This window comes from Rana temporaria, chromosome 5 (genome assembly GCF_905171775.1).
Source record: "Rana temporaria chromosome 5, aRanTem1.1, whole genome shotgun sequence".
NCBI classification, from domain to species: Eukaryota; Metazoa; Chordata; class Amphibia; order Anura; family Ranidae; genus Rana; species Rana temporaria.
The window spans coordinates 145696985-145721369 of record NC_053493.1 but is presented as its reverse complement, the minus strand read 5'-3'; the positions used below and the strand labels follow the sequence as shown (position 1 = coordinate 145721369).

The window sequence follows — 24385 nt, the reverse complement described above, 5'->3', positions numbered from 1 at the left end:
AGTTGGTACAAACACAAACAGTAAGGTACAGAGCTGCACACATGGAGAAAGCTTCAGATTTGGACAATGAATGGCAACTGTGTGCTGTGAAAATTCCATAGTTCATCATCACTTTTTTTTTTTAACATACTTTCAAAAAATCACATTCAGCATGAAAAAAATACAATGCAGTGTTAGCTAGAAAAACGCTTTGATTGCATTAAATTTTTACTAACATTTTATGGTTAAAAAGTTTGAGTTTGCTTGTTAATGGGTACAAGCTCAGTTTCTTCAAAGGGCACCAATTTACAGTTGGATGAAGGAAATTATTATATTAGAGACTTAAAGACTTATTAAAGACTAGAGACTTTGTTAAAGTTTAATGGTTTGAAACTGCATATTTCAAGATTATTCCATGCAGTTTACACGGATTCTTTGTTGCAAGAACTGATTAGAGCAACTATAGCTCATTTATATGAGATTGCCTCATAATATTTTTTTTTATTCTTTATTTAACGGTATGCATCAAAAATCAACTACATGACAATTTGTGCAGCTGGAACCGGTGCATCTGTAACAAGTCACATCTTACTCCCTGATTATGGGTGTAACATGTTACAAAAGGTGGGTGTATCTCTTGAACCGTATATAGACTTGATGGTCAGTGTCTAATGATTAACCCCTGACTGGCTAGTCATACTGTTGTAGTCTCTGCACACCAAAGTAGCAGTTTATGTTTTCTTATAATCATTTAAGCTTTCTTGAGTTACAATTCATTGAGAGACCTACTCTGACAGTAGTTTTTAAACGAACCCTTTACTCACCAAACTTACTCCAAAGTCACAGCTTATAAGTAACAAAGACAGACTTGGCTGTCCACAATAAGCTTTAATCATTTTCAGTAGTTCAACCTCTGCCAAGATTTTCAGGGCTAGATCAACCCCCTCTTTGGTTCACTCAGTCTCTAACTGGGAACTGAAAGGCCCCCGTACACACGACCAGTTTCAGCGGACATGTTCGGTCATGTGTCCAGCCGACCGTTTTCCAGCAGACAAAAATTTCTTAGCATGCTAAGAAACATGTCCGCTGGAAACCTGTCCGTCGGACATGTTCGGTCGTCTGTACAGACTCAGCGGACATGTCCGCTCGGCCAAAAGCCCTCGCATGTGTCAAAGTGATTCGACGCATGCGTGGAAGCATTGACCTTACAGGGCCGCACACGTCGCCGCGTCATCGTCGCGGCCACATCACCGCGTATGGTGTCCGCGTGGATTTCTGTTTGATGGTGTGTACAACCATCAGACAGAAATCCGGCAGCGGACATGTCCGATGAAAACGGTCCGGCGGACCGTTTTCATCGGACAGTCCGTCCGTGTGTACGATGCCAAAGAGGAGATAGACCAGATGTTGACTTTCTCTGCAAAAGTCAAGAGTCTCATTTTAGAGCTCTCTGATTTTCTGGGTTTCCAAGGCACTATTAAAGATATAAAAGGAAAAGAACTGTGCTGCAGGGAAAAATGAATGGATGGACCAGTCCAGGAGCAGCAATTAAATGTGGGATATAACACAAAAATAAATGGAAAATAAAAATTGCGCTGATTGAAAAGTCCAATGGTAAGGTAATACACAGTCCAACACAGACGTACGATAATATTGCAACACCCAGTGAATGGACCGTAGGCAGGTGTACCACCACCAAATAAATAACCTGCTTACCAGATAGTTAGTTAGGTAAGCAGATGGATTAAACCCAACCCGGGCCTTTATCCTAATGGGTGTTTACAGAGGTCCTATATGAGTGGCGATGACTTCCACATCCCGGTATGTACAGACTCCTGAGCCCCACAGACTTTGTATGTTTGTATGATAATCAATCCAAAAAACAAAAAAGGAGGATAATAGCGTGACACTGTCTCACTTAGATGTTAGATAGATAATTATATCATTGTGGTACAAATATACCAATCTATCTAACATCTAAAACTAAATGTTCGCCAAAGAGTTTGTTGTCTTTTTTTTAATTTATTTTCACTCTAACTTTATCTACTGTAACATGGGTGATCGTTAGCTCTAGTGGTAGATGTGTTTTCCAGTGATTCAAGCCCATCAGGAACTATATTTTCTGCCATGGCAGCCCATTTTTATTAAAAAGGCAAATAAAACATCTCTAACATAAGGCCCCTTTCACACTGGGCACGGGAGGTGCGCTATACCATTGTTTTTGCCGCGATATTCGGCCGCTAGCGGTGTGGTTTTGCAGTATCTCTGCTCTTAATGCTGGTCCCCAGACCATAGAGTGTACCCGTCAGCACTGAAGAAATCTAATTCACACAGCTCATCAGGCCTTAGTCCTCAGGCCGCTTATTGTTTCTTGCAGACAATCGTGCAGACAATCATGCAGCCCCTCTGACTCCTGGAGAGGAATGGGGTCCTCCTGACTCCCCATGCACAGACCTCCTGTCTGTTGGGTGGAGAGGTCTCCAACTGGGAGCCTTGAGGTATTGCCATACCTTCATTATAAGAACTGTGCTCATCTGAGCACACACCCTGCTGGTCCGCCACAAAACCTGGACAAAGGGTTGGAGATTCCGTTCCAACTCAGACACTATGGAATCTCCAAACTACAGAGCCCCATGCAGGAATACCAAAACCCAGAGAAAGCAGCAAGAGACGTTTTCTCCAGTCCACATCTATACTCTGCAGTCCTGCACCGAGCCATCGTGCACTCCCTGGGGTAGATCCACAAAGAGAGTCCGCCGGCGTATCTACTGATACGCCGGCGTACTTTCAAATTTCCCGTGTCGTATCTTTGTTTTGAATGCTCAAAACAAGATACGACGGCATCTGGGTTAGATCCGACAGGCATACGTCTTCGTACGCCTTTGGATCTTAGATGCAATTTTTCGGCGTCCGCTGGGTGGCGTTCCCGTCGTAATCCGCGTCAAGTATGCAAATAGGCTATTTCCGACGATCCACGAACGTACTAGCGTCCGTCGCATTCTTTTACATTGTCTCTAGTCGGCTTTTTCCGGCGTATAGTTAAAGCTGCTATATGGCGGCATACTCAATGTTAAGTATGGCCGTCGTTCCCGCGTATAATTTTAAAAATGTTATTTCGTTTTCGTAAGTCCGTGAATCGGGCTGGATGTAATTTACGTCCACGTCAAAACAATGACGTCCTTGCGCAATGCACAGCGGGAAATTCAGGTACGGCGCATGCGCAGTTCGTTCGGCGCGGGGACGCGCTTCATTTAAATGAAACACGCCCCCTACTCGCCGCATTTGAATTGCGCACCATTACGCCGCGAGAGATACACTACGCCGCCGTAACTTACGGCGCAAATTCTTTGTGGATTCGAAGCTCGGAACAGTAAGTTACAGCGGCGTAGCGTATCTCACATACACTGCGCCCATGCAATTGTTTGTGAATCTGCCCCACAGTGTGCTTTAAACGACCAATTTTACAGTGACAGTATCTCATACTGTCACACACTCAAGGCTCTTGCACTGGTGATTCAGGTTTTACATATACAATACTTAATATATATATATACTATTACAATTATAAAGCTCAGCTTCAGACATGTTTTCTGGCTTAGTTTAAAAAATGTTACAACTGTGTTTTTCTGTCGTAGTGACACCAGTTCCCCTTTTGTTCTTGGGGGACACAAGGTCAGTAAGGAAAGGGAGATCTTTTTTTTACTAAACTAAAATTAGGTTGGCTTTAACCGCTTCAATACAGGGCCTTTTCACCCCCTTCCTGCCCAGACCAATTTTTAGTTTTCAGCGCTGTGGCACTTTGAATGACAATTGCGTGGTCATACAACACTGTACCCAAATGAAATCTTTATGTTTTTTTCCCCACAAATAGAGCTTTCGTTTGGAGGTATTTGATCACCTCTGTGGTTTTTATTTTTTGTGCTATAAACAAAAGAAGAGCAACAATTTTGAAAAAAAAAACACATATAGGTAGATTCAGTAAGAGTTAGGCCGGCTTATCAGTAGATAAGCCGACCTAACTCAGAATCTTAGCCGACTTATGTTTAAGTGTATGCTCAAACAGAGATACGCTTAAACATATCTAAGATAGGACGGCTTGCGCCGTCCTATCTTAGATTGCAATATTTCGGATGGCCGCTAGGTGGCGCTTCCATTGTGGTCGGCGTAGAATATGTAAATGAGTAGATACGCATATTCACGAACGTACGCCCGGTCGACGCAGTACTTTTACACCGTTTACGTTAGAGATAGGCCGCCTAAAGTTAGAGCTTAGCCCTAATGGAATAGTAATGTTAAGTATGGCCGCCGTTCCCGCGTCGAAATTCGAATTTTTTAAGTCGTCCGTGAATCAGGATTTACGTTGTTTACGTCTACGTCAAAATCAATAGGCCTGTGCGGCGTACTTAGCCGCAATGCACACTGGGAAATGTAGGCACTTTTCAAAGAACGTAAAAAACATAAGGTCAAGCCCCATTGACATAAAACACGTCCCCCTCAAACACATTTGAATTAGGCGCCCTTACGCCCGCCCGCTTTAGGTTACGCCGCCGTAACATAGCAGGCAAGTACATTGTGAATCATGTACTTGCCTAGCTAACTTACGGCGGCGTAGCCTAAACACGCTAAGCTACGCCGCCGTAACTTTGCACCATTCTACCTGAATCTACCTAAATATTTTTTACTTTTTGATTTAATAAATATTGCAGTAAAAAAAAAAAAAAAAAAAAAAATTTCCTCAGTTTAGACCTATAGAAATCGCAATAAGCATGTATTGATTGGTTTGTGCAAAAGTTATAGCATCTACAAGGGATAGATTTATGGCATTTTTATTTTTTTACTAGTAATGGCGGCGATCTGCGATTTTTATTTCGACCGTGACATTGCGACGGACACATCGGACACTTTTGACACGTTTTTGTGATCATTCACATTTATACAGTGATTAGTGCTATAAAACTACACTGATTACAGTGTAAATGTGACTGGCAGGGAAGGGGTTACACTAGGGGGTGATCAAGGGGTTAATATGTTCCCTAGTGTTTGATTCTAACTGTAAGGGGAGGGGACTCACAATGGGAGGAGACCGATGTGTGTTTCTCTGTACTGGGAACACGCATCGGTCTCCTCTCCTCTGTGTTTACACACACAGATCCATGGTCCTGCCGTCATTGCGGGAGCCTGGTGGCCATCGCGGCCGCCGGGCACGTGCACAGGGTCCCGAGGGATGCGACGGGCGCGCCCCCTAGCCGCCCGAGAAGCCCAGGACGTCATATGACGTCCACCCGGAGGGAGGGTTCCTGCCAAAGCCATTTTACAATGATTCGGTAAGGAAGGGATTACACATTCACTCACATAATAGAGGTTGTTTTTCTAATGCAATGTTTTGTATCAGATCTTTACCAAAGCATAATGAAATCCTCCAGCCAAAGCCTTTTGGGTGGAATAGAGAATGATGGGGGCAGCAATGACATAACTTTCTACTTATTTTGCAATCCCAATGTAAAACGCCTTCAACAATCTTTTTGGAGCCCCATGGTGTTTGAGGTACTGTAACACAAAATGGTTGAGACAGGATTTTATTACACCCAAGTGCTTCCCCTTTAGCTGCAGAGGCAGCAGTTGGAGGTGTACCTATGCCACAGTGATCTGATTTGCGACCGCAGCAGGAATTATTGCAGCGTGCTAGTGTGGGGTTCAAGGGGTCAAAACAGGCGGTGAGCAGGCAATAAAAGGCCTCCTCCCACGGGTTAAATTTTCCAAATGCAAATGGCTCTTTAGAGAGAGATCAAAACTAGTGGGAATGATCCCTTACCCTTTTTATTCTTGCTGTCGTTTAGCAAAACATGCTCTCCCCAGTGACTCCAAAAGGGAATCCAATACCATACAGATATACATAGAATATATAATAAGAGCCTAGAGCACCAAATAAAAATGCTATCTTACATGTGGGCAGCCTTTATCAGATGCCTACCCAAAGCTATTGTTGCTTTTAGATGGGGGTCTTTAATTTGCAGAACATGGATAATGAAAATACACATATACTGCCCAAGCTAATAAAGGAAAAGCATAGACTTGATTTAATAATAATAATAATAAAAACTCATAGCAGTGCAAATCATAACAACATGACAAGTGGTTAACAGTATTCAAGCATTTCACAGTAAAAATAAAATGCATCTTGCCTTCCGTATGACTAACTGAGTAATCACCCTGGGATACATTTCATGCTCCAGATAGCATTGAACGTGTATATTTAAAGCTGGGTTAAACCAGTGTTCTCATTCTTCTATGCCTAGTGACAATCTGTACTGTGTATAAGGTTAACGCTGTTTTTAACTACTTTAATGCCTGAGACTTTCACCCCCTTCCTGCCCAAGCCAATCATTTTTCTTTTTTTTTAATTTTTCTTTTTTTTACAATACTTTTTTTTATAATTTTTCGATATTCTGTGGCTAGAGCAGGACAGTGTTACCATAGTGACATGTTACTACTCTGGGGAAGAGATCAGGATTTTTTTTTACACACTCTGATTGCTTATAACAGTGATAATCACGGTGATGTACAGTGTGTACTATTATGAAGCTGTGATTGGTCACAGCTATCACATGGTACATATGCTATCTAACTGGCCCTGTCTGTACCATGTGAATGCTGTAACCAATCACAGAGAACAATACAACAGTGCACAATGAATGACTATGATTGAAAGCCATTCATTGGTACTTATTGGTAGGATTATTTATGTTTAGCTCAACTCTTTTACATTTATATTGAAAATATCAGTGATAAGATTCTCATTTAGCAACTTTGTAGTAATGCAAATGTCAAAATACGTTTCCATTTAACTAACATCTTAATATGTCCCCTTGAACTGCTTTGACCTCCCCAGGTTCATAGGGGAAGCCATGTTTGCATATGGCAGTGCTACACAATGTAAGTCTAATGCCACGTACACACGATCAGACATTCCGACAACAAAACTGTGAATTCTTTCCAGACGGATGTTGGCTCAAACTTGTCTAGCACACGGTCACACAAATGTTGGCAGAAATTCCCAACGTCAAGAACGCAGTGACGTACAACATGTACAACGAGCCGAGAAAAATTAATTTCAATTGCCAGTGCGACTCTTCTGTTTGTTCCGAGAATGTGTGGAATTTTGTGCGTCGGAATTGTGTACACACGCTCAGAATTTCCGACAACAAGTTTTGTTGTCGGAAAATTTGAGAACCAGCTCTCAAATTTTTGTTGTCCTAATTTCCGACAGCAAATATCCGATGGAGCTTACACACAGTTGGAATTTCCGTCAAAAAAGCTCCTATCGAACATTTGTTGTCGAACATTCTGAGCGTGTGTATGCGGCATATGAGTTGGTTCACTCATTAAAAACAATCGACTTGTGTTATCTGTGTGTAAGGCCCCATACACACGAGAGGATTTATCCGTGGATACGGTCCAGCGGACCGTATCCGCGGATAAATCCTCTCGAGGATTTCAGCAGATTTCTATGCGATGGCGTGTACACACCATCGCATTGAAATCCGCGCCGAAATCCTCTGGCGATGACGTGTCGCGCCGTCGCCGCGATTATGACGCGGCGACGGGCGCGACGCTGTTATATAAGGAATTCCACGCATGCGTCAAATCATTACGACGCGTGCGGGGAATCCCTTTGGACGGATGGATCCGGTGAGTCTGTACAGACGAGCGGATCCATCCGTGGGATCCGATTCCAGCAGATAGATATTCTGTGCATGTCGACAAATATTTATCTGCTGGAATTCGGAAATATCCGCGGATAAATATCCGCCGGAGTGTACACACCATAGAATCTATCCGCTGAAACCCATTCGATGGGATTTATCTGCGGATAGATTCTATCGTGTGTATGGGGCCTAAGACATATCATCTCAACAGCTACAAGGAGGCTAAAAAATTGAGGTGGCGAATATACCTCCCTTTAAGTTGCTAATCTACAAATCTCTATACTTAATATAATGGAAAATATATGAGAGGCTTCCAGAGGTACAGAACTCATAACTGGTTATTATGAAGCATGAATGTTAATGAACATTTGTAGCGTGTTCATTATTTGCATATTTATTTGTGGTAAATGGAAATAACAACAAAGGTCAGTCAGTGGTAGAAGTGGACACCCTCAGGGGCAAACTCTTGGATGTGTACGGAGAAGTACCTAGTACAAAAGTTCATATCATTTAAAGGTTTTATTAAAACATTTAGGGGCAGATCCACAGAGCGAGTACTCCGGCGAATCTACTGATACGCCGGCGTACTTTCAAATTTCCCACGTTGTATCTTTGGTTTGAATCCTCAAACCAATATATGAAGGCATCTGGGTTAGATCCGACAGGCGTATGGCTTCGTACGCCTTCGGATCTTAGATGCAATACTTCGGCTTCCGCTGGGTGGAGTTCTCGTCGTTTTCCGCATCGAGTATGCAAATTAGCTATTTCCGACGATCCACAAACATACGTGCGGCCGTCGCATTCTCTTACGTCGTCTCTAGTCGGCTTTTTTCGGCATATAGTTAAAGCTGTTGTTTTGCGGCGTATAGTTAGACTTGCCATGTTAAGTATAGCCGTCGTTCCCGCGTTTATTTATTTATTTTTTAGCGCAAGTCGCCTGTGAATCGGGATGGACGTGATTCACGTCTATGTTAAAAAATATGATGTCCTTGCGACGTCATTTAGCGCAATGCACGGCGGGAAATGTAGGGACGGCACATGCGCAGTTCATTCGGTGCGGGGACGCGCTTCATTTAAATGAAACACGCCCCCTACTCGCCGATTTGAATTAGGCGCCCTTACGCCACGAGAGATAGACTACACAGCCGTAACTTACGGCGCAAATTCTTTGTGGATTTGAAGTTTAAAAAAGTAAGTTACAGCGGCGTAGCGTATCTCCCATACGCTGCGCCGGTGCAGATCTCTGTGGATCTGCCCCTTATTGATTAAGATAATCAAATACAACCAACACATTTTAGGAGAAAAAGCCTCCTTCTTCGGGACCTGAAATATTTCAGGTAATGTAATGTAAAACAAAATGGCTGGTTTATACAGAGTTAATATATTTTACAGATTTTTCAAAGATCACTTTTTTTCAGAAAGATAATATATTTCCAGTTGCCTTCTACTGAAAAAGATGATGTGCCAAGTTGGAAAAAAATGTCCCACCATTTATAATTGAAGGCTTTGTGGGACTTCATGGAGGCAGTCATGTGTGTTCAGCCCTGATGGAGCCCACTATCAATCTTGGCATGTGTGTCTATCTACTCCACTCTTGCTCTTATATGATATAGGACTCAAGAGAATACAAGTGTTGACAAGAGTGACATGTCAATTTGGAGCTACATAATGCTTCTTTTCAGGCTCATGCTTGCTGTATTGTTGGCTGATCAGGATTCACAAGGTATTCAGAATTATTGTTTCCTTCATAGGCTCTATGACTGCAAACTGTCACTCAGAAGCAATAGAACACATTTGTTTTTCTAATTAAAAGAAAATAGTCTTTGTGGTCAGAAACCAAAAAAGACAAAATGTCAATTTGACGTGTTAGAGAGCGATTCATTAACTTTTATACAATTCAATTTTCTTTTATTCTGTAACATCACTGAAAGTAAAAGAGGATGGGAGAATCTCCGATGCTGTGATAAAGCCTTTGAAAATCCATGCTTCTTGTTCTGATTTCAAACACTTTGTAGAGGATTATTTCAAAAGCATTGTGTTCACAGGAAAAGCTTTCATAAGCCATAACGTGGGTAGTTAGTAAGTGAAAGAAAATCAGGCTTGCTGGGCCTGAATTAAGAGCATGTACTATACTATACTAGCAAAAATAATGAGACAACTGGGTAACAAGGCAAGCTTGCATTAGAACAGTGCCTAAACAGTGAGAGCTACACAAACAAAAAGAACGTAACAGTGATTACAACGTTAAAACCCACTCTGTACTATACATGTAGAGCTTTTGGATTGATGTAGTGGTGGCAGTACAGGCATTCTAATCCTCTCTGCCTCAAATGATTAAAGCGGAGTAGCACCCAAATGTGGAACTTCCGCTTTAAGGAATCCTGACCCCCTGACATGACATTTTTGGGGGGGGGGGAGCGGGTACCTAGTTTTTACAGGTACCCAGCTCCCACTTCTGCCCACCTAGGCGGCACCTGTCTCCCAGCAATCCTCAAAGAAAAAAAAACGCTGCTCCAGGTGTATGTTGATAACCTGAGGTGGAATATCTCATAGAGTGCCACTCCCGGCCCGCCTCTGTGGGAAACTTGTAAGAAAAGAAATGGCTGCACATCCAGGAATTCCGATTGCCTTTTATTGTTCAAAGTGATAACACCAAAGACACCAACACGAGGTCACGTAGATGCGTTTCACACAAATATCTTGTGCTTAATCATGATCACGTCACAGAAGATTGCCCGACTACTCAGGATGTGCATCGCGACTCGCACATGCACAGTGCGCACCTGGCTGTGAAGCCGCAAGCTGTCACAGCCGGGTGCCCACAGTAGTGATATCGGCGCTGTGGAGAGGAGAGGGAGAGGAGCAAGGGTTCGGGCGGCTACATCGATGGACCGTGGGACAGTAAAGTGTGCGTTTATTAAAAGTCAGCAGCTTTTTGTAGCTGTTGACATTTAATAAACACAAAAACGGGTGGAACTCCCCTTGTTGTTATACATTTTGCACTGTTCATGTTCTGGCAACGAACATGCCGACTGGAGGAGAGAATAGGGTATCAAAGAGCTGAGTTCATCATTGTGCTGCTTCTCCTTCGCTGTCTTATTACAGGCTGGGGCCACGGACAAACCTAGTTGTATTATTTAACTGCAGTAGAGAAAAGGCTGTGTGGCAGAACTGTGCAAACCTTAACAATAAAATAAAATAAAACAGAAACACATATCATTTGGCAGCTATATTTTATATTGATATATGTATTGCACCTACGTATTTAGTGCTTTGCCTAAAGTTCAGCTTTAAATATACTCTGCGGGGGAAGTTCAGATTAAAAGATATTGAAGAGTTGCCGAAGACAACGTCCAATGGAGACAAAGGACACATTCAGCTTACAAGCCTGCAGTTGGGGAGTATTGATTAAGCAGTCGCTAACAGTAATGAAAAAAATCAAGAATAAAGCGTTGTACACACAATAAGAATATGGGACAAATGATCGTCCATTTTTTTTTTTTTTTGCATGCTAGTCTCATATTGAAAATCAAGAGGTTACTAAAGTTACGAAAATTCTTGTATGACATAATGCAAACTTCGGAAGTGATGTAATGTATTGTATTGTAACGTACACTTTAGTTTCCAAGCATGCGTAGTCTTGGTCACACGATTTTGATGGTACAAATACTATGCTAATTACACGAAAATCATTTGTTCTGTTATCGTACAAGAAAAATTTTCATGCTTTGGATATTTTCCAATGAACTGTCATGACAAGCAGAGTACTAACAATTAGATTTTCTCATTGTATTCTTATCCTACTAGGCAATAATGTTATATTTCCAACCTCAACCTATACTTTTTGGGCCAGATTCAGTAAGGAGATACGACAGCGTATCTCCAGATACGCCGTCGTATCTCTGAGTTGCGGCGTCGTCGTATCTATGCGCCTGATTCTTAGAATCAGTTACGCATACATTTGACTAAGATCTGACCGACGTAAGTCTCTTACGCCGTCGTATCTTAGTTGCAATTTTATGCTGGCCGCTAGATGGCGCTTCCGTCGATTTCCGCGAGGAATATGCTAATTAGGTAGATACGCCGATTCACAAACGTACGTACGCCTGGCGCATTTTTTTTACGTCATTTACGCTATGCTTTTTCTGGCGTAAGGTTACTCCTGCTATATAAGGGGTACGCAATGTTAAGTATGGACATCGTTCCCGGGTCGAATTTTGTAATTTTTACGTCGTTTGCGTAAGTCGTTCGCGAATAGGGCTGTACGTAAGTTACGTTCACGTCTAAAGCATTGATGATTTGCGGCGGAATTTCGAGCATGCGCATTGGGACTCTTTTACGAACGGCGCATGCGCCGTTCGTAAAAAACGTCAAATACGTGGGGTCACACTAAATTTAGATAAAACACTCCCACATCATCCAAATTTGAATTAGGCGGGCTTACGCTGGAGCGCATATGTTACGCCCCTGTAACTTAGGGCGCAAGTTCTTTATGAATACGGAACTTGCGCCCTAATTTACGGCGGCGTAACGTATCGGAGATACGTTACGCCCGCACAACATTACGCAGGGCTATCTGAATCTAGCCCCTGGTCTTTATGTGATCTTCTGCATTTCATACCCCATATAATTTCCAATATCAAACACATAGAAACTACAAGCTCTAAAAAAATGTGCATGGGGAAACTTTTGTTTTAGCTGACTAACAGATGTTATTCAGCAAATCGCTTGAATGGTTGTAAAAAATGAAATTACTTTAGTATACAGTGTAATAAAAGCTGGCAATTACTGCAAAACATTCAGTTGAGTTGGCCTGCTTTATTCAATCTAAAAGGTATTAGACATGGGAGGGGAGGTGCAAAAACATATCTAGCAACCATAAAAAGCACATATTGGTGCTCCTTTACTATTTCACAACAGGATTATTCAGCAGTGAGGATCAAACCCCACTGGAGTGTGTGCAGCAGATGCACCTAGGAAAACACGCAAGGCCTGTGCTTCCAAGTATTAAAATTGTGAAAATGAATCACAAATAATTAAAATAGATTTTTAACACTATGTAGATGATGCAAAAAATGTAAACAAGATAATTATCTATAATCAAAAATAACATTGTTATCGCACATAAGGGCTCTTTCGCAAAGACAGACTAATCATTTTTTCAGGTGGACACGATTGGACCCTCCGTTGACACCCCCAACATCCGATCGGATCCTGTCTGCTAAAAACAGAGGGATGGGGATCGGATAGCAATGGGGTATAAACGGACAGGGGGTCCATTTACATCCGACTGCCAATAGAGGAGAGTGGGCTGTGTCTGTATCTGCTCTGCATTAGCAGAGCGGACACAGACCAGCATCTGCCTGCTTAAAGGGGATGAGTGGACAGATTCCCCGCTGAGCAGACAGTCTCCAAAGGAGCCTGCCCTGGGTGGAAGGGGCCTAATGCCGAGTACACACCATCATTTTTCGGCATGAAAAAAAAATGATGTTTTTCGGCATGTAGAAAAAACAAAGTTTTTCCAACTTCATCATTAAAACGACACGGTCGTTTAAAAAAAAAATGCTCTAGCAAAGCGCGGTGACGTACAACACGTACGACGGCACTATAAAGGGGAAGTTCCATGCGGATGACGCCACCCTTTGGGCTGCTTTATCTGAATTCCTGTTAGTAAAAGACGATTTGCGCGCTTCTGTCCGTAACAGCGTGATGAATGTGCTTACTCCATTACGAATGGTAGTTTTACCAGAACGAGCGCTCCCGTCTCATAACTTGCCATACACGATTATTTTTTACAACCTGAAAAACGACAGTTTAAAACGTCGTTAAAAAATGCAGCCATTTTAACTGTGGGAAGCTGAAGCTGCTGCCTGTTCACACAACACAGACACAAAAGGAACACATCCAGCTCTGAAGCTCTGATTGGCTCTCTTATGACTCACCCCCTCCCTTCCTGGTAAACTTTCATGAGTGCGAGAGAGAGAACTGTGCATGATGTCATACGTCTAAGCTTTTTACCAGGCAAGAATCAGGAAGTGGGCTGTATAAGGTATTTAAAGGCAGAAAAAAAAAAACATTTACTATCCAAAGTTAAAATAACAAGGACAGAAGATTTAATAGATGGAAATATTTAGGAAAGTTCAGCTGTAAATGGTGTCTGTTCACATAGTAGCGCTTAAACATCTGAAGCTCAACATCTGAAGCTAAAAAGCTATAATGCCGCATACACACGATCGTTTTTCGGCATGAAAAAAAATACATTTTTAAAAACGTCATTTAAAATCATTGTGTGTGGGCTTCACATAGTTTTTCGGCTTCTGAAAAACGTCAACATTTTTTTTTTAACATGCTGCATTTTTTAACCACTTAAGCCCCGGACCTTTAGGCAGCTTAATGCCCAGGCCAGGTTTTGCGATTCGGCACTGCGTCGCTTTAACAGACAATTGCGCGGTCGTGCGACGTGGCTCCCAAACAACATTTTTGCTATAATAAATATCCCCCAAAAACATATATAAAAATGTTTTTTTTCCTCAGTTTAGGCCGATATGTATTCTTCTACCTATTTTTGGTAAAAAAAATCGCAATAGGCGTTTATCGATTGGTTTGCGCAAAATTTATAGCGTTTACAAAATAGGGGATAGTTTTATTGCATTTTTATTAATTATTTTTTTTTTTACTACTAATGGCGGCGATCAGCGATTTTTTTCGTGACTGCGACATTATGGCGGACACTTCGGACAATTTTGACACATTTTTGGGACCATTGTCATTTTCACAGCAAAAAATGCATTTAAATTGCATTCTTTATTGTGAAAATTACAGCTGCAGTTTGGGAGTTAACCACAGGGGGCGCTGTAGGAGTTAATGTTCATTTAGTGTGTGTTTACAACTGTAGGGGGGTGTGGCTGTAGGACTGACGTCATCGATCGAGTCTCTCTACATAAGGGATCACTCAATCGATGCAGCGCCATAGTGAAGCACGGGGAAGCCGTGTTTACATACGGCTCTCCCCGTTCTTCAGCTCCGGGGAGCGATCGCGACGGAGCGGCTATAAACGAATAGCCGCGCCGTCGTCCCAGATCGCTCCCCACGGGAATCCGACCGCCGCATGTAGCGGGGGGGTCCCGATCGGACCCCCCACCCGCTAGAAGGCAAGGACGTACATGTACGCCCATGTGCCTGTACGTGCCATTCTGTGGACGTACATTTACATGCGGCGGTCGGGAAGTGGTTAATGTCGTTTTTTTTAAATGTCGTTTTTCGGGTTGTAAAAAATGATCGTGTGTGGGCTAAAACAACGTTTTAAACCCGCGCATGCTCAGAAGCGAGTTATGAAACGGGAGCGCTCGTTCAGGTAAAACTACTATTCATAATGTAGTTAGCACATTCATCACGCTGTAACAGACAAAAAAGCGCAAATCGTCTTTTACTAACAAGGAATCAGCTAAAAGCTGCCCACACACCATCATTTAAAAAAAATGATGAACAAAGCGCGGTGACGTACAACATGTACGACGGCACTCTGAAGGGGAAGTTCTATTCGTCTTTGGGCTGCTTTTAGCTGATTCCTTGTTAGTTAAAGACGATTCGTGCTTTTCAGTCCGTTACAGCGTGATGAATGTGCTATTTCCATTATGAATGCTAGTTTTACCAGAACGAGCACTCCCGTCTCATAACTTGCTTCTGAGCATGCACGTTTTTTTTTCACGTTGTTAAAGCCCACACACGACCATTTTTTACGATGTTAAAAACAACAACGTTAAAAATATTTAGAGCATGTTCTACATTTTTAATGCCCATTTTTTACGTTGTGAAAAATGCTTTGGAGCCCACACATTAAAAAAAAAAAAACATTTTTACATCCCGAAAAAGCGGTCATGTGTACGCGGCATAAGAATAGCTTGGCTCAGGTGTAAATGCAAACTTGACATGTATAATTTCTATTGCAGATTCCAATTTGGTTGCTGGCAACCCTACAATCTAAGTAATAAACACAAGTTCTCATTCATTACTCTCTCTTTATTTAAATTTGGCAAGAATCACTACACTCTCTCCATAGCTTTCATTTCCATAAGTAATGGATAAAAATCTAGCTTTAAAGAATTCATGTGTACTATTCCCGCTGAAATAGCCTTTCGAAAAGAAAGATTTATTACATATTATATATTACCTATTCTACAAAAAGCAAAGTTGTGCTCCCCTTACCTCCTGAAACTTTTTTTTGAATGCACAGTGAAAAATTATGATGGTGATAAAACATAGCCTGGCAATATCTAGTAAATTTATCAGCAGTGTTTAAGGTATTACTAAAGTCACATTTATCAAATTAAGTATTAACAAAGAGCATTAATCATCAACTAAAATGCAGTATTAGTTTTGCATAACCTCATTCCATTCCTACGGCTGTATTTTTTTTTTATTTCTGGCTCTTCATAACAGCCAGCAGGGGGTGATACATCAGCTTCCTGCTAAATGCAAAATGACATCTCCCGTGCTTCCTTGCGGTGCTCCCCAGTCATTATACTGCTGTTTTGTCTGAGCCTGAGTGGAAAAATACATCCTCAGGTATGCTTTAGATGTGCATGTTCCAGGGAGGGATCTGGCCACTGGCTTGGTTACAATCCACAAGACCTTCTCCAGGAACAGTTTTCAAAGAACTGATCAGCACAGAAGAGCTAAAGTCTGCACCATCCACTGGCCAGCAGGAAGGCACATGTTAATTTATAGGGATGCCAGGGATCTGTTCTTTCACTCTAGATCACATATGTTAAAACACAAGGCCATTTGCAAGGCCTTGTCATGTGACCCTTTCACCCGGTTTTGTAGCTGGAACGTAGTGGAACTCCATTCCGCTACCTCTGGCTTTCACCCTCCACTCCTGCTCCCCACTGTTACTTGTAAACACAGAAGCCTTTTGTGTTTACCAGGATCAGCTGTGCTCTCAGTAATTTTTGTAACAAACATCTCTACGCGCACTCACAGCGGGAACAGATCTTAAGAATCTCACGGGGAGAACAATTCCCCTGCAAAGCAAAGCAGAGCCACCTGCACAGGGCGGTAGTAGAGTCAGGCCAGGTAGGAGAGAGAGATGTGAGGAAGCTGGGGGGGTTTGAGGTTGCACACTGTGCATAACGCACCCCTAAACTTTGCACTCTGCACATAGTACACACCTCAACTCTGCACTCCGTATGTAGTGCACCCCTAAACCCTGCACTCCATACACAGCACACCCCGGAACTCTGCAATCGGTACTCTGTACATAGTGAACCCCTAAACCATGCACTCTGTACACAGCACAACCCTGAACCCTGCACTCAGTTCATAATGCACTCCTGAACTCTGCACTTTGTACATAACTAACTCTTGAACCATGCATTCAGTATGTTGTGCACCACATTCTGCTGATGTGGCCCACAATTAAATTGAGTTTGACACCCCTGCACTAAATCATCACTGTCCATTACTTACAATTTTGGTCTTTTGCCATCAGTGAATAGATGGCTACAAAAGGTGAATATTGTGATATTTATAGGAATTAAATGTATATACAATTTTAAAGAAACAAGATAAGGTAATTGAGAATTGGAATTTGTGTTTTTTTATGTTTTGAGGGTAATCACATCCAGGAAAAAATACATCTTTAAATGTAAAAATTGCCAAGCTGTACTTGGTGTCTATAATTGATTTGTGCTGATTCTGAACCATAGCAGTATATGCACTCTGAAGATGAGCCTTTTCTCTTTTGAGTGAGGATGGTTCCCTCTTGGACAGTACATTATGTGCAACGATTAGTCTGCTTTGCAGAACTTAAAACTTGCTGAAATCCAACAAAAGAATGGGACGGAAGTTTTCTTCTAAATAATACAGTCAAAACCACAAAAAGGTAAATCATTACTACCTGCAAAAACAACAACTGTATGTTTTGTCTAGGATGAATTTATTAGCTTATGTGTGCAGTAAAGCAGATTTATGGCACTACACTGGATTTCTGGTCTCCCTGTAATAGACACAATGGGGCAGATCCACATACATACGCCGCGCCTGGCGCAGATGTCAGATACGCTACGCTGCTGTAACTTACTTTGATTTTGTTTGAATCCTCAACGAATCTGCGCCATAAGTTACGGCGGCGTAGCGTATCTCTAGCGGCATAAGGGCGCGGAATTCAAATTTGGCGAGTAGGGGGCGTGTTTCATTTAAATGAAGCGCCTCCTTGCGCCGAACGAACTGCACATGCGCTGCCCGTAAAAACTCCCAGGGTGCATTGCTCCAAATGACGTTGCAAGGACGTCATTGTTTTCGACGTGAACGTAAATGGCGTCCATCCCCATTCACGGACGACTTACGCAAACAACGTAAAATTTTCAAAATTAGATGCGGGAACGACGGCCATACTTAACATTGAGTACGCCACCATATAGCACCTTTAACTATACGCCGGAAAAAGCCGAACGGAAACGACGTAAAAAAATGCAACGGCCATTCGTACGTTCGTGGATCGTCGGAAATATCTAATTTGCATACTCGACGCGGAAAACGACTGAAACACCACCTAGCGGCCGCCAGAAAATTGCATCTAAGATCTGACGGCGTACTAAGACGTACGCCTGTCGGATCTAACCCAGATGCTGTCGTATCTTGTTTTGTGGATACCAAAACATAGATACGACGCAGCAAATTTGAAAGTACGCCAGTGTATCAGTAGATACGCCGGCGTACTCTCACTGTGAATCTGGCCCACTGTATTTTACTGCATACACAAAGGCCACAGATATACCTATGCTTGAACTGGGAGCAATTGTCATATTTGGAGAGAAATTGTCCATCTCAGCTGCCACCTTGTACATGGTGGCACAAGGTCACCACTAAAACCCTTCATTCTCTGACAGAGGAAGTGATGAGAAGAGACAGTCAGTTAATAGTAATTTCTCTACCGTCATACTTACAGCATTAGACCGTGTTAGTACTGCAATCAAACACATATGCACATTTCACTAACCACCTATTTTCCAATATAAATATAATATGTATGAATGTGAGTTAGGGACCTTAGCGCGTAAGCTCCTTGAACACAAGGACTGATGTGAATGTCAATATATATTTAAAGAGCTGCGTAAATTGGGACATACAGTAAAATAAATGTAAACAGGTATTTGTTTGCATCAGAACAGCTTCTCTCTCCACACAAGTCAACAGGAATGTAAAAGAGGCCGGATGCTACTTAGGAAGGTGGTGAGAAGGACTGAGAAGGAAGGAACTCAGAAGCATCCCAGACTGATCGCAGATTAAAGCCAAAGGCACCTCAAATCTTGCTGCATTTGCTAATCTATTGTAGGCGTAAAAACAGTAAATTTGAAAAGTTTTAATCCTCGTACACACGATCAGTCCATCCGATGAGAACGGTCTGATGGACCGTTGTCATCGGTTAACCGATGAAGCTGACTGATGGTCCGTCGCGCCTACACACCATTGGTTAAAAAAAGGATCGCGTCAGAACGCGGTGACGTAAAACACGACGACGTGCTGAAAAAAAACGAAGTTCAATGCTTCCAAGAATGCGTCGAATTGATTCTGAGCATGTGTTGATTTTTAACCGATGGTTGTGCCTACTAACGATAGTTTTTTTCCCATCGCTTTGGAATCCATCGGTTAAATTTAAAGCAAGTTGGCTTTTTTTTAACCGATGGTTAAATAATCTATGGGGCCCACACACGATCGGTTTTGACCGATGAAAATGGTCCATCAGACCGCTGTCCTCTGGTTAACCTATCGTGTGTACGAGGCCTTATTCATGATAATGGCTGTTTTGCCATTCTGCAGAAGGCCCATTGTCTGTACTCCACGCTTATATGCGTATGCATTGCAACCAATCAGATTTCATTCAGCTCAAGTCAGAACAATACAAGATTGATTCTGATTATTTGTTATGGACTACTCCTAAAGTAACAATAACCACTTGCTTACTGGGCACTTAAACCCCCCTCCTGCCCAGACCAATTTTCAGCTTTCAGCGTTGTCGCACTTTGAATGACAATTGCGCGGTCATACAACACTGTACCCAAATTCTTTTGGTGGTATTTGATCACCTCTGCGGTTTTTATTTGTTGTTAAAAAAAATTAAAAGGCCGATTTAAAAAAACACAAAAACACAAAATGAAACAATTTCAAGAAAAATAGATTACAGGGCCATTAAGTAGAGGATGTGTATGGGTTATTTTTGGAGAATAAACATAACAATAAGGGTCATCTTCAAGCCAAGCTACATAAAAATATTTAAGAATTCATTCAATTCAATGTCCTGCAGGACTCAAAATAAAATAAAAAGTAGCTAGCGCTGCTGACCCTGTGTATCTTCACTGCAGACTCCCTTACTGTGCTCGCAGGAGAATGCTACAGAGAGCAATGCTGCATCATTACAAGTATGGTATTTATCATGTTACACATTTATTAAGGGCAAACAAGCAATACTTTTTGCCTACCTCACTCTGTAGCTAGGAGGTGTACTATGTTGTTAGTCCCAATCATCTTTTTCATGCTTTTGTCGCCATTCATTACATGTACTGTTTTCTGCTGAAACTAAACATACTATGACTTTTTTGACCTATCTGATGTTCATCTTTTATGATCTGCACACATTTGTGAATTTAAGCTTACTACAATCTGCAAGATGTCATTTGGATCGAGTCACTATCTGCCAAGCTACTGAGACTGTGAGTTAGTTTTATCACACCACAACTGGATCAGTTATAGAAATCACACTTTCAGTGCTTAGATCACAGAAGACAAACAGTATTATATTGTAACCCTATACTTCATAAAAATATAAGAACACATTTGGGTGGAAATAATAAAGTGAACAATTTGCTTTGTTGTATTTTGAAATTTAGGAAATTATGCAAAGGGTCTAAAAAAAGTATTTCTATACGCTTTAAAAATATATAACGTGTTTAGTGTTAAATTATAAAAAAACAATAGCAACATACCTTGTCGCCTTCGACTGTTCAGTTTTCTAAAGCAAGTTCCCTCCACAAGTCGATTAAGTCTTTGTTGCTTTATCAGTTCTAGTATTTCAGGTTGGATCTTCTCTTTGAGTTCCCTGCATGGAAAAAAAAGCAAAACATAAGGTTTATATGTATAAAACACTATTCACAAAAAAAAATTCAACACAGGCAAAAAATGTTATATACACAAACAATTGCTGCTGCACTGAGTGCTCCCAAGAGCACAGTGGCCTCCATATTTATCAAATGGAAGAAGTTTGGCACAAACAGGACTCTCTCAAGAGCTGGTTGCCCGGCCAAAGTGAGTAATCGAGGGAGAAGGGTCTTAGTAGGAGAGGTTAAAAATTAACCCAAAGGTAACACTGACTGACCACCAGAGATCTTGTGTGGAGATGGGACAAAGTTCCAGAAGGACAATTATCACTTTAGCCCTCCACTGATCTGGGCTTTTTTGGGAAAAAAAATGGCTAGACGGAAGCCACAGTACAAAACACACGAAAGCCTGCAAAAAAGCTTTCAAACACATGTATAAGAGAATTAGATGGATGCCAGTCTCATGCATGTGGGTGTAACTTGAGTATGTTAGCTGTCGGTTTATGGAGAACCCTTCAAATGTGGCAAGTTAGAAACATGGGCAGAAATCTACTAGTCCCCTGATAAGGTACCAAGTGGATCTTCTCTTGCATTCCACATCCTGGGCCTCTTTTCTGCATTAAAGTGAACTACCGTATATACTCGAGTATAAGCCGACCCGAATATAAGCAGAGGCACCTAATTTTACCACAAAAAACATATTGTATTGTATTGACTCGAGTATAAGTCTAGGGTGTCCATCTGCATGCCTCACTGTGTCCATGTCTCACAAGCCCATGCCTCACTGTGCCCATGACTAGACTGACATTTATGGGAGTCTATGGAAGGGTTGCCTGGCTTTGAAAAATCGGTGCTCCCCAGCCGTAGGTCCCCCAGAAACAAACGTTGCACACTTGTAGAGAAAAAATGGGGCTACATGTGTGCCAAGTTTCGGGTCCAGGGGACCTACGACCGGACGGTACCAGGTCCGCAAAGTCACCAGAGAAATTACCGTTTAACATGGGAGTCTATGGAAGGGGTGCCCGACTTTGAAAAATCGGTGCTCCCCGGATAACAAACTTTGCACACTTGTAGAGGAAGAGTGGGGCTACATGTGAGATCAGGCACAAAAAGGTGACTCGAGTATAAGCTGAGGGGGGCATTTTCAGCACAAAAAAATGTGCTGAAAAACTCAGCTTATACTCGAGTATATACGGTAATTAGCTGACAAATGTTCTCCTAATTTTTTGCCTGGGTGTTAGGGGAAGAAGACATGATGAAAAAACTCCACAACAGAGACACAGATGGCTATGACAACTTGACAAAGGTTCAAAAACTTCCACATCGTCCTAAAAAAACAAACTAAAAGGATGGACTGGCACTTTAATAGGAAAGAATTTCAGCCGTGTACTGCCACCTCAAGCCATTAAGAAAACATACTATTTGGATAACACATATGAACTTCCATAAAAAAACAACCATTTAGATATCATTTTTTTTAAGAAAAATAACAGAGCTAAATGTGACTTTTTCCAAACACAGGAGCCTTCGATCACCACATTTCCACAGAAAATTGCTACCGTCTACCACCAGTAGTAGTAGTTCTGAGAGTGTGTCTCTGAAGTAATTGAATCCCTTATTAACTGCCAATCACATCTGAGTTTTCACTGTGATCCTACTTCACCATACATAACCAAGATACAATATACCATTTTTTTTCCTGACTCTCTAATCATTATACTCCCTTGCTAGCCTGAAGCAGCCTACCTTGAAATAAAATTCCAGATGGCTTACAAAAAAAAAGATTGGGCAGCTGCTACTGTAAATATCCAATTCAAGTCAGGGTAATCAGATTCACTGACATCAAGTAAGTGACTTGTCATTCTAAATATAAAATACTTTATTATTTTTAGGCTGAAGTCATTGCTTTGTTGAATTAAAGATTTGTTCTTGAAAAACATGGATAGCATTTTTTAGGATTATACATATCCTCCTGGGCACATCAGAGCTCCTTACTCTAAATAATATATAAGTATATACATATATGTACGGTATATATATATATACACACACACACATACATATGTGCACGTGCGTGTGTATGCATGTGTATATATATATATATATATATATATATATATATATATATAGATACACACACACATACAGTGGGGAAAATAATTATTTAATCCCCTGCAGATTTTGTAAGTTTGCGCCTGTGATAAAAATGATAAACCCTTAACTTCTTTGTAAGTGGGCAAAATTACAAAATCTGCAGGGGATCAAATAATTATTCTCCCCACTGTGTATATAGATTAGTATCTCACAAAAGTGAGTACACCCCTCACATTTTTGTAAATATTTTCATGTGACAACACTGAAGAAATTACAAATTGCTACAATGTAAAGTGGTGAGTGTACAGCTTGTGTAACAGTGTAAATTTGCCGTCCCCTCAAAATAGCTTAACACACAGCCATTAGGACTAGATTCACGTAAATCGGCGCATCTTTAGAGCGGCGTAGCGCATCTCATATGCGCTACGCCGACGTAACATAGAGAGGCAAGAACAGTATTCACAAAGCACTTGCTCCCTTTGTTGCGCCGGTGTAACGTAAATTGGCCGGCGTAAGCCCGCCTAATTCAAAGTAGGAAGGAAGTGGGCGTGAATGAAGCGTGACCCCATGCAAATGAAGGGCTGAACGAACGGCGCATGCTCAGAGTCACGTCGCATATACTCCCTAAGATACGACGGCTCAATGCCTACGACGTGAATGTAACCTACGCCCAGCCCCATTCACGTATGACTTACGTAAACGACGTAAAATACGACGGCTGTTCCCTGGTCCATACCCTAACATGACTTACACCTGCTTTATGAGGCTTAACTTTACGCCGGACGTACGCCTTACGTAAACGCCATAGATTACAGCGACGGGCGCAAGTACGTTCGTGAATCGGCGTATCTCTGTCATTTGCATATTCGACTCAATGGAAGCGCCCCTTGCGGCCAGCGTAAATATGCGCTCAGGCTCCGACGGCGTAGGAAACTTACGTCGGTCGGATGAAGCCATAATTCAGGCGTATCTTAGCTTTAAGAATCAGGCGCATAGATACGACGGCGCATCTGTGCACTTACGCGGCGTATATAAAGATACGTCGGCGTAAGTGCTTTGTGAATCCGGGCCTTAATCTCTAAACCGCTGGCAACAAAAGTGAGCACACCCCCAAGTCAAAATTGGACCCAAAGTGTCAATATTTTGTGTGGCCACTTAATTTTTCAGCACTGCCTTAACCCTCTCTTGGGCATGGAGTTCACCAGACCTTCACAGGTTGCCACTGGAGTCCTCTTCCACTCCTTCCATGATGACATCAGAGAGCTGGTGAATGTTAGAGACCTTGCGCTCCTCCGCCTTCCATTTGAGGATGCCCTACAGATGCTCAATAGGGTTTAGGTCTGGAGACATGCTTGGCCAGTCCATTACCTTTACCCTCAACTTCTTTAGCAAGGTAGTGGTAATATTGGAGGTGTGTTTGGGGTCGTTATGTTGGAATACTGCCCTGCGGCCCAATCTCCGATAGGAGAGGATCATGCTTTGCTTCAGCATGTCACAGTACATTTTGGCATT

At 41.9% G+C, this 24385-nt stretch overlaps 1 protein-coding gene across 6 annotated transcripts in view; it reads right to left on the bottom strand.

The window, feature by feature from the left end:
• Positions 1-24385, bottom strand: part of ELMO1 (engulfment and cell motility 1) — a 559417-nt gene that overhangs the window by 55916 nt on the left and 479116 nt on the right. For all 6 annotated transcript variants that reach the window (XM_040353213.1, XM_040353215.1, XM_040353217.1 and 3 more), the window contains one exon: positions 20669-20781. In XM_040353213.1, the coding sequence (XP_040209147.1) occupies positions 20669-20781 (113 nt within the window). The remainder of the gene's footprint in view (positions 1-20668; positions 20782-24385) is intronic.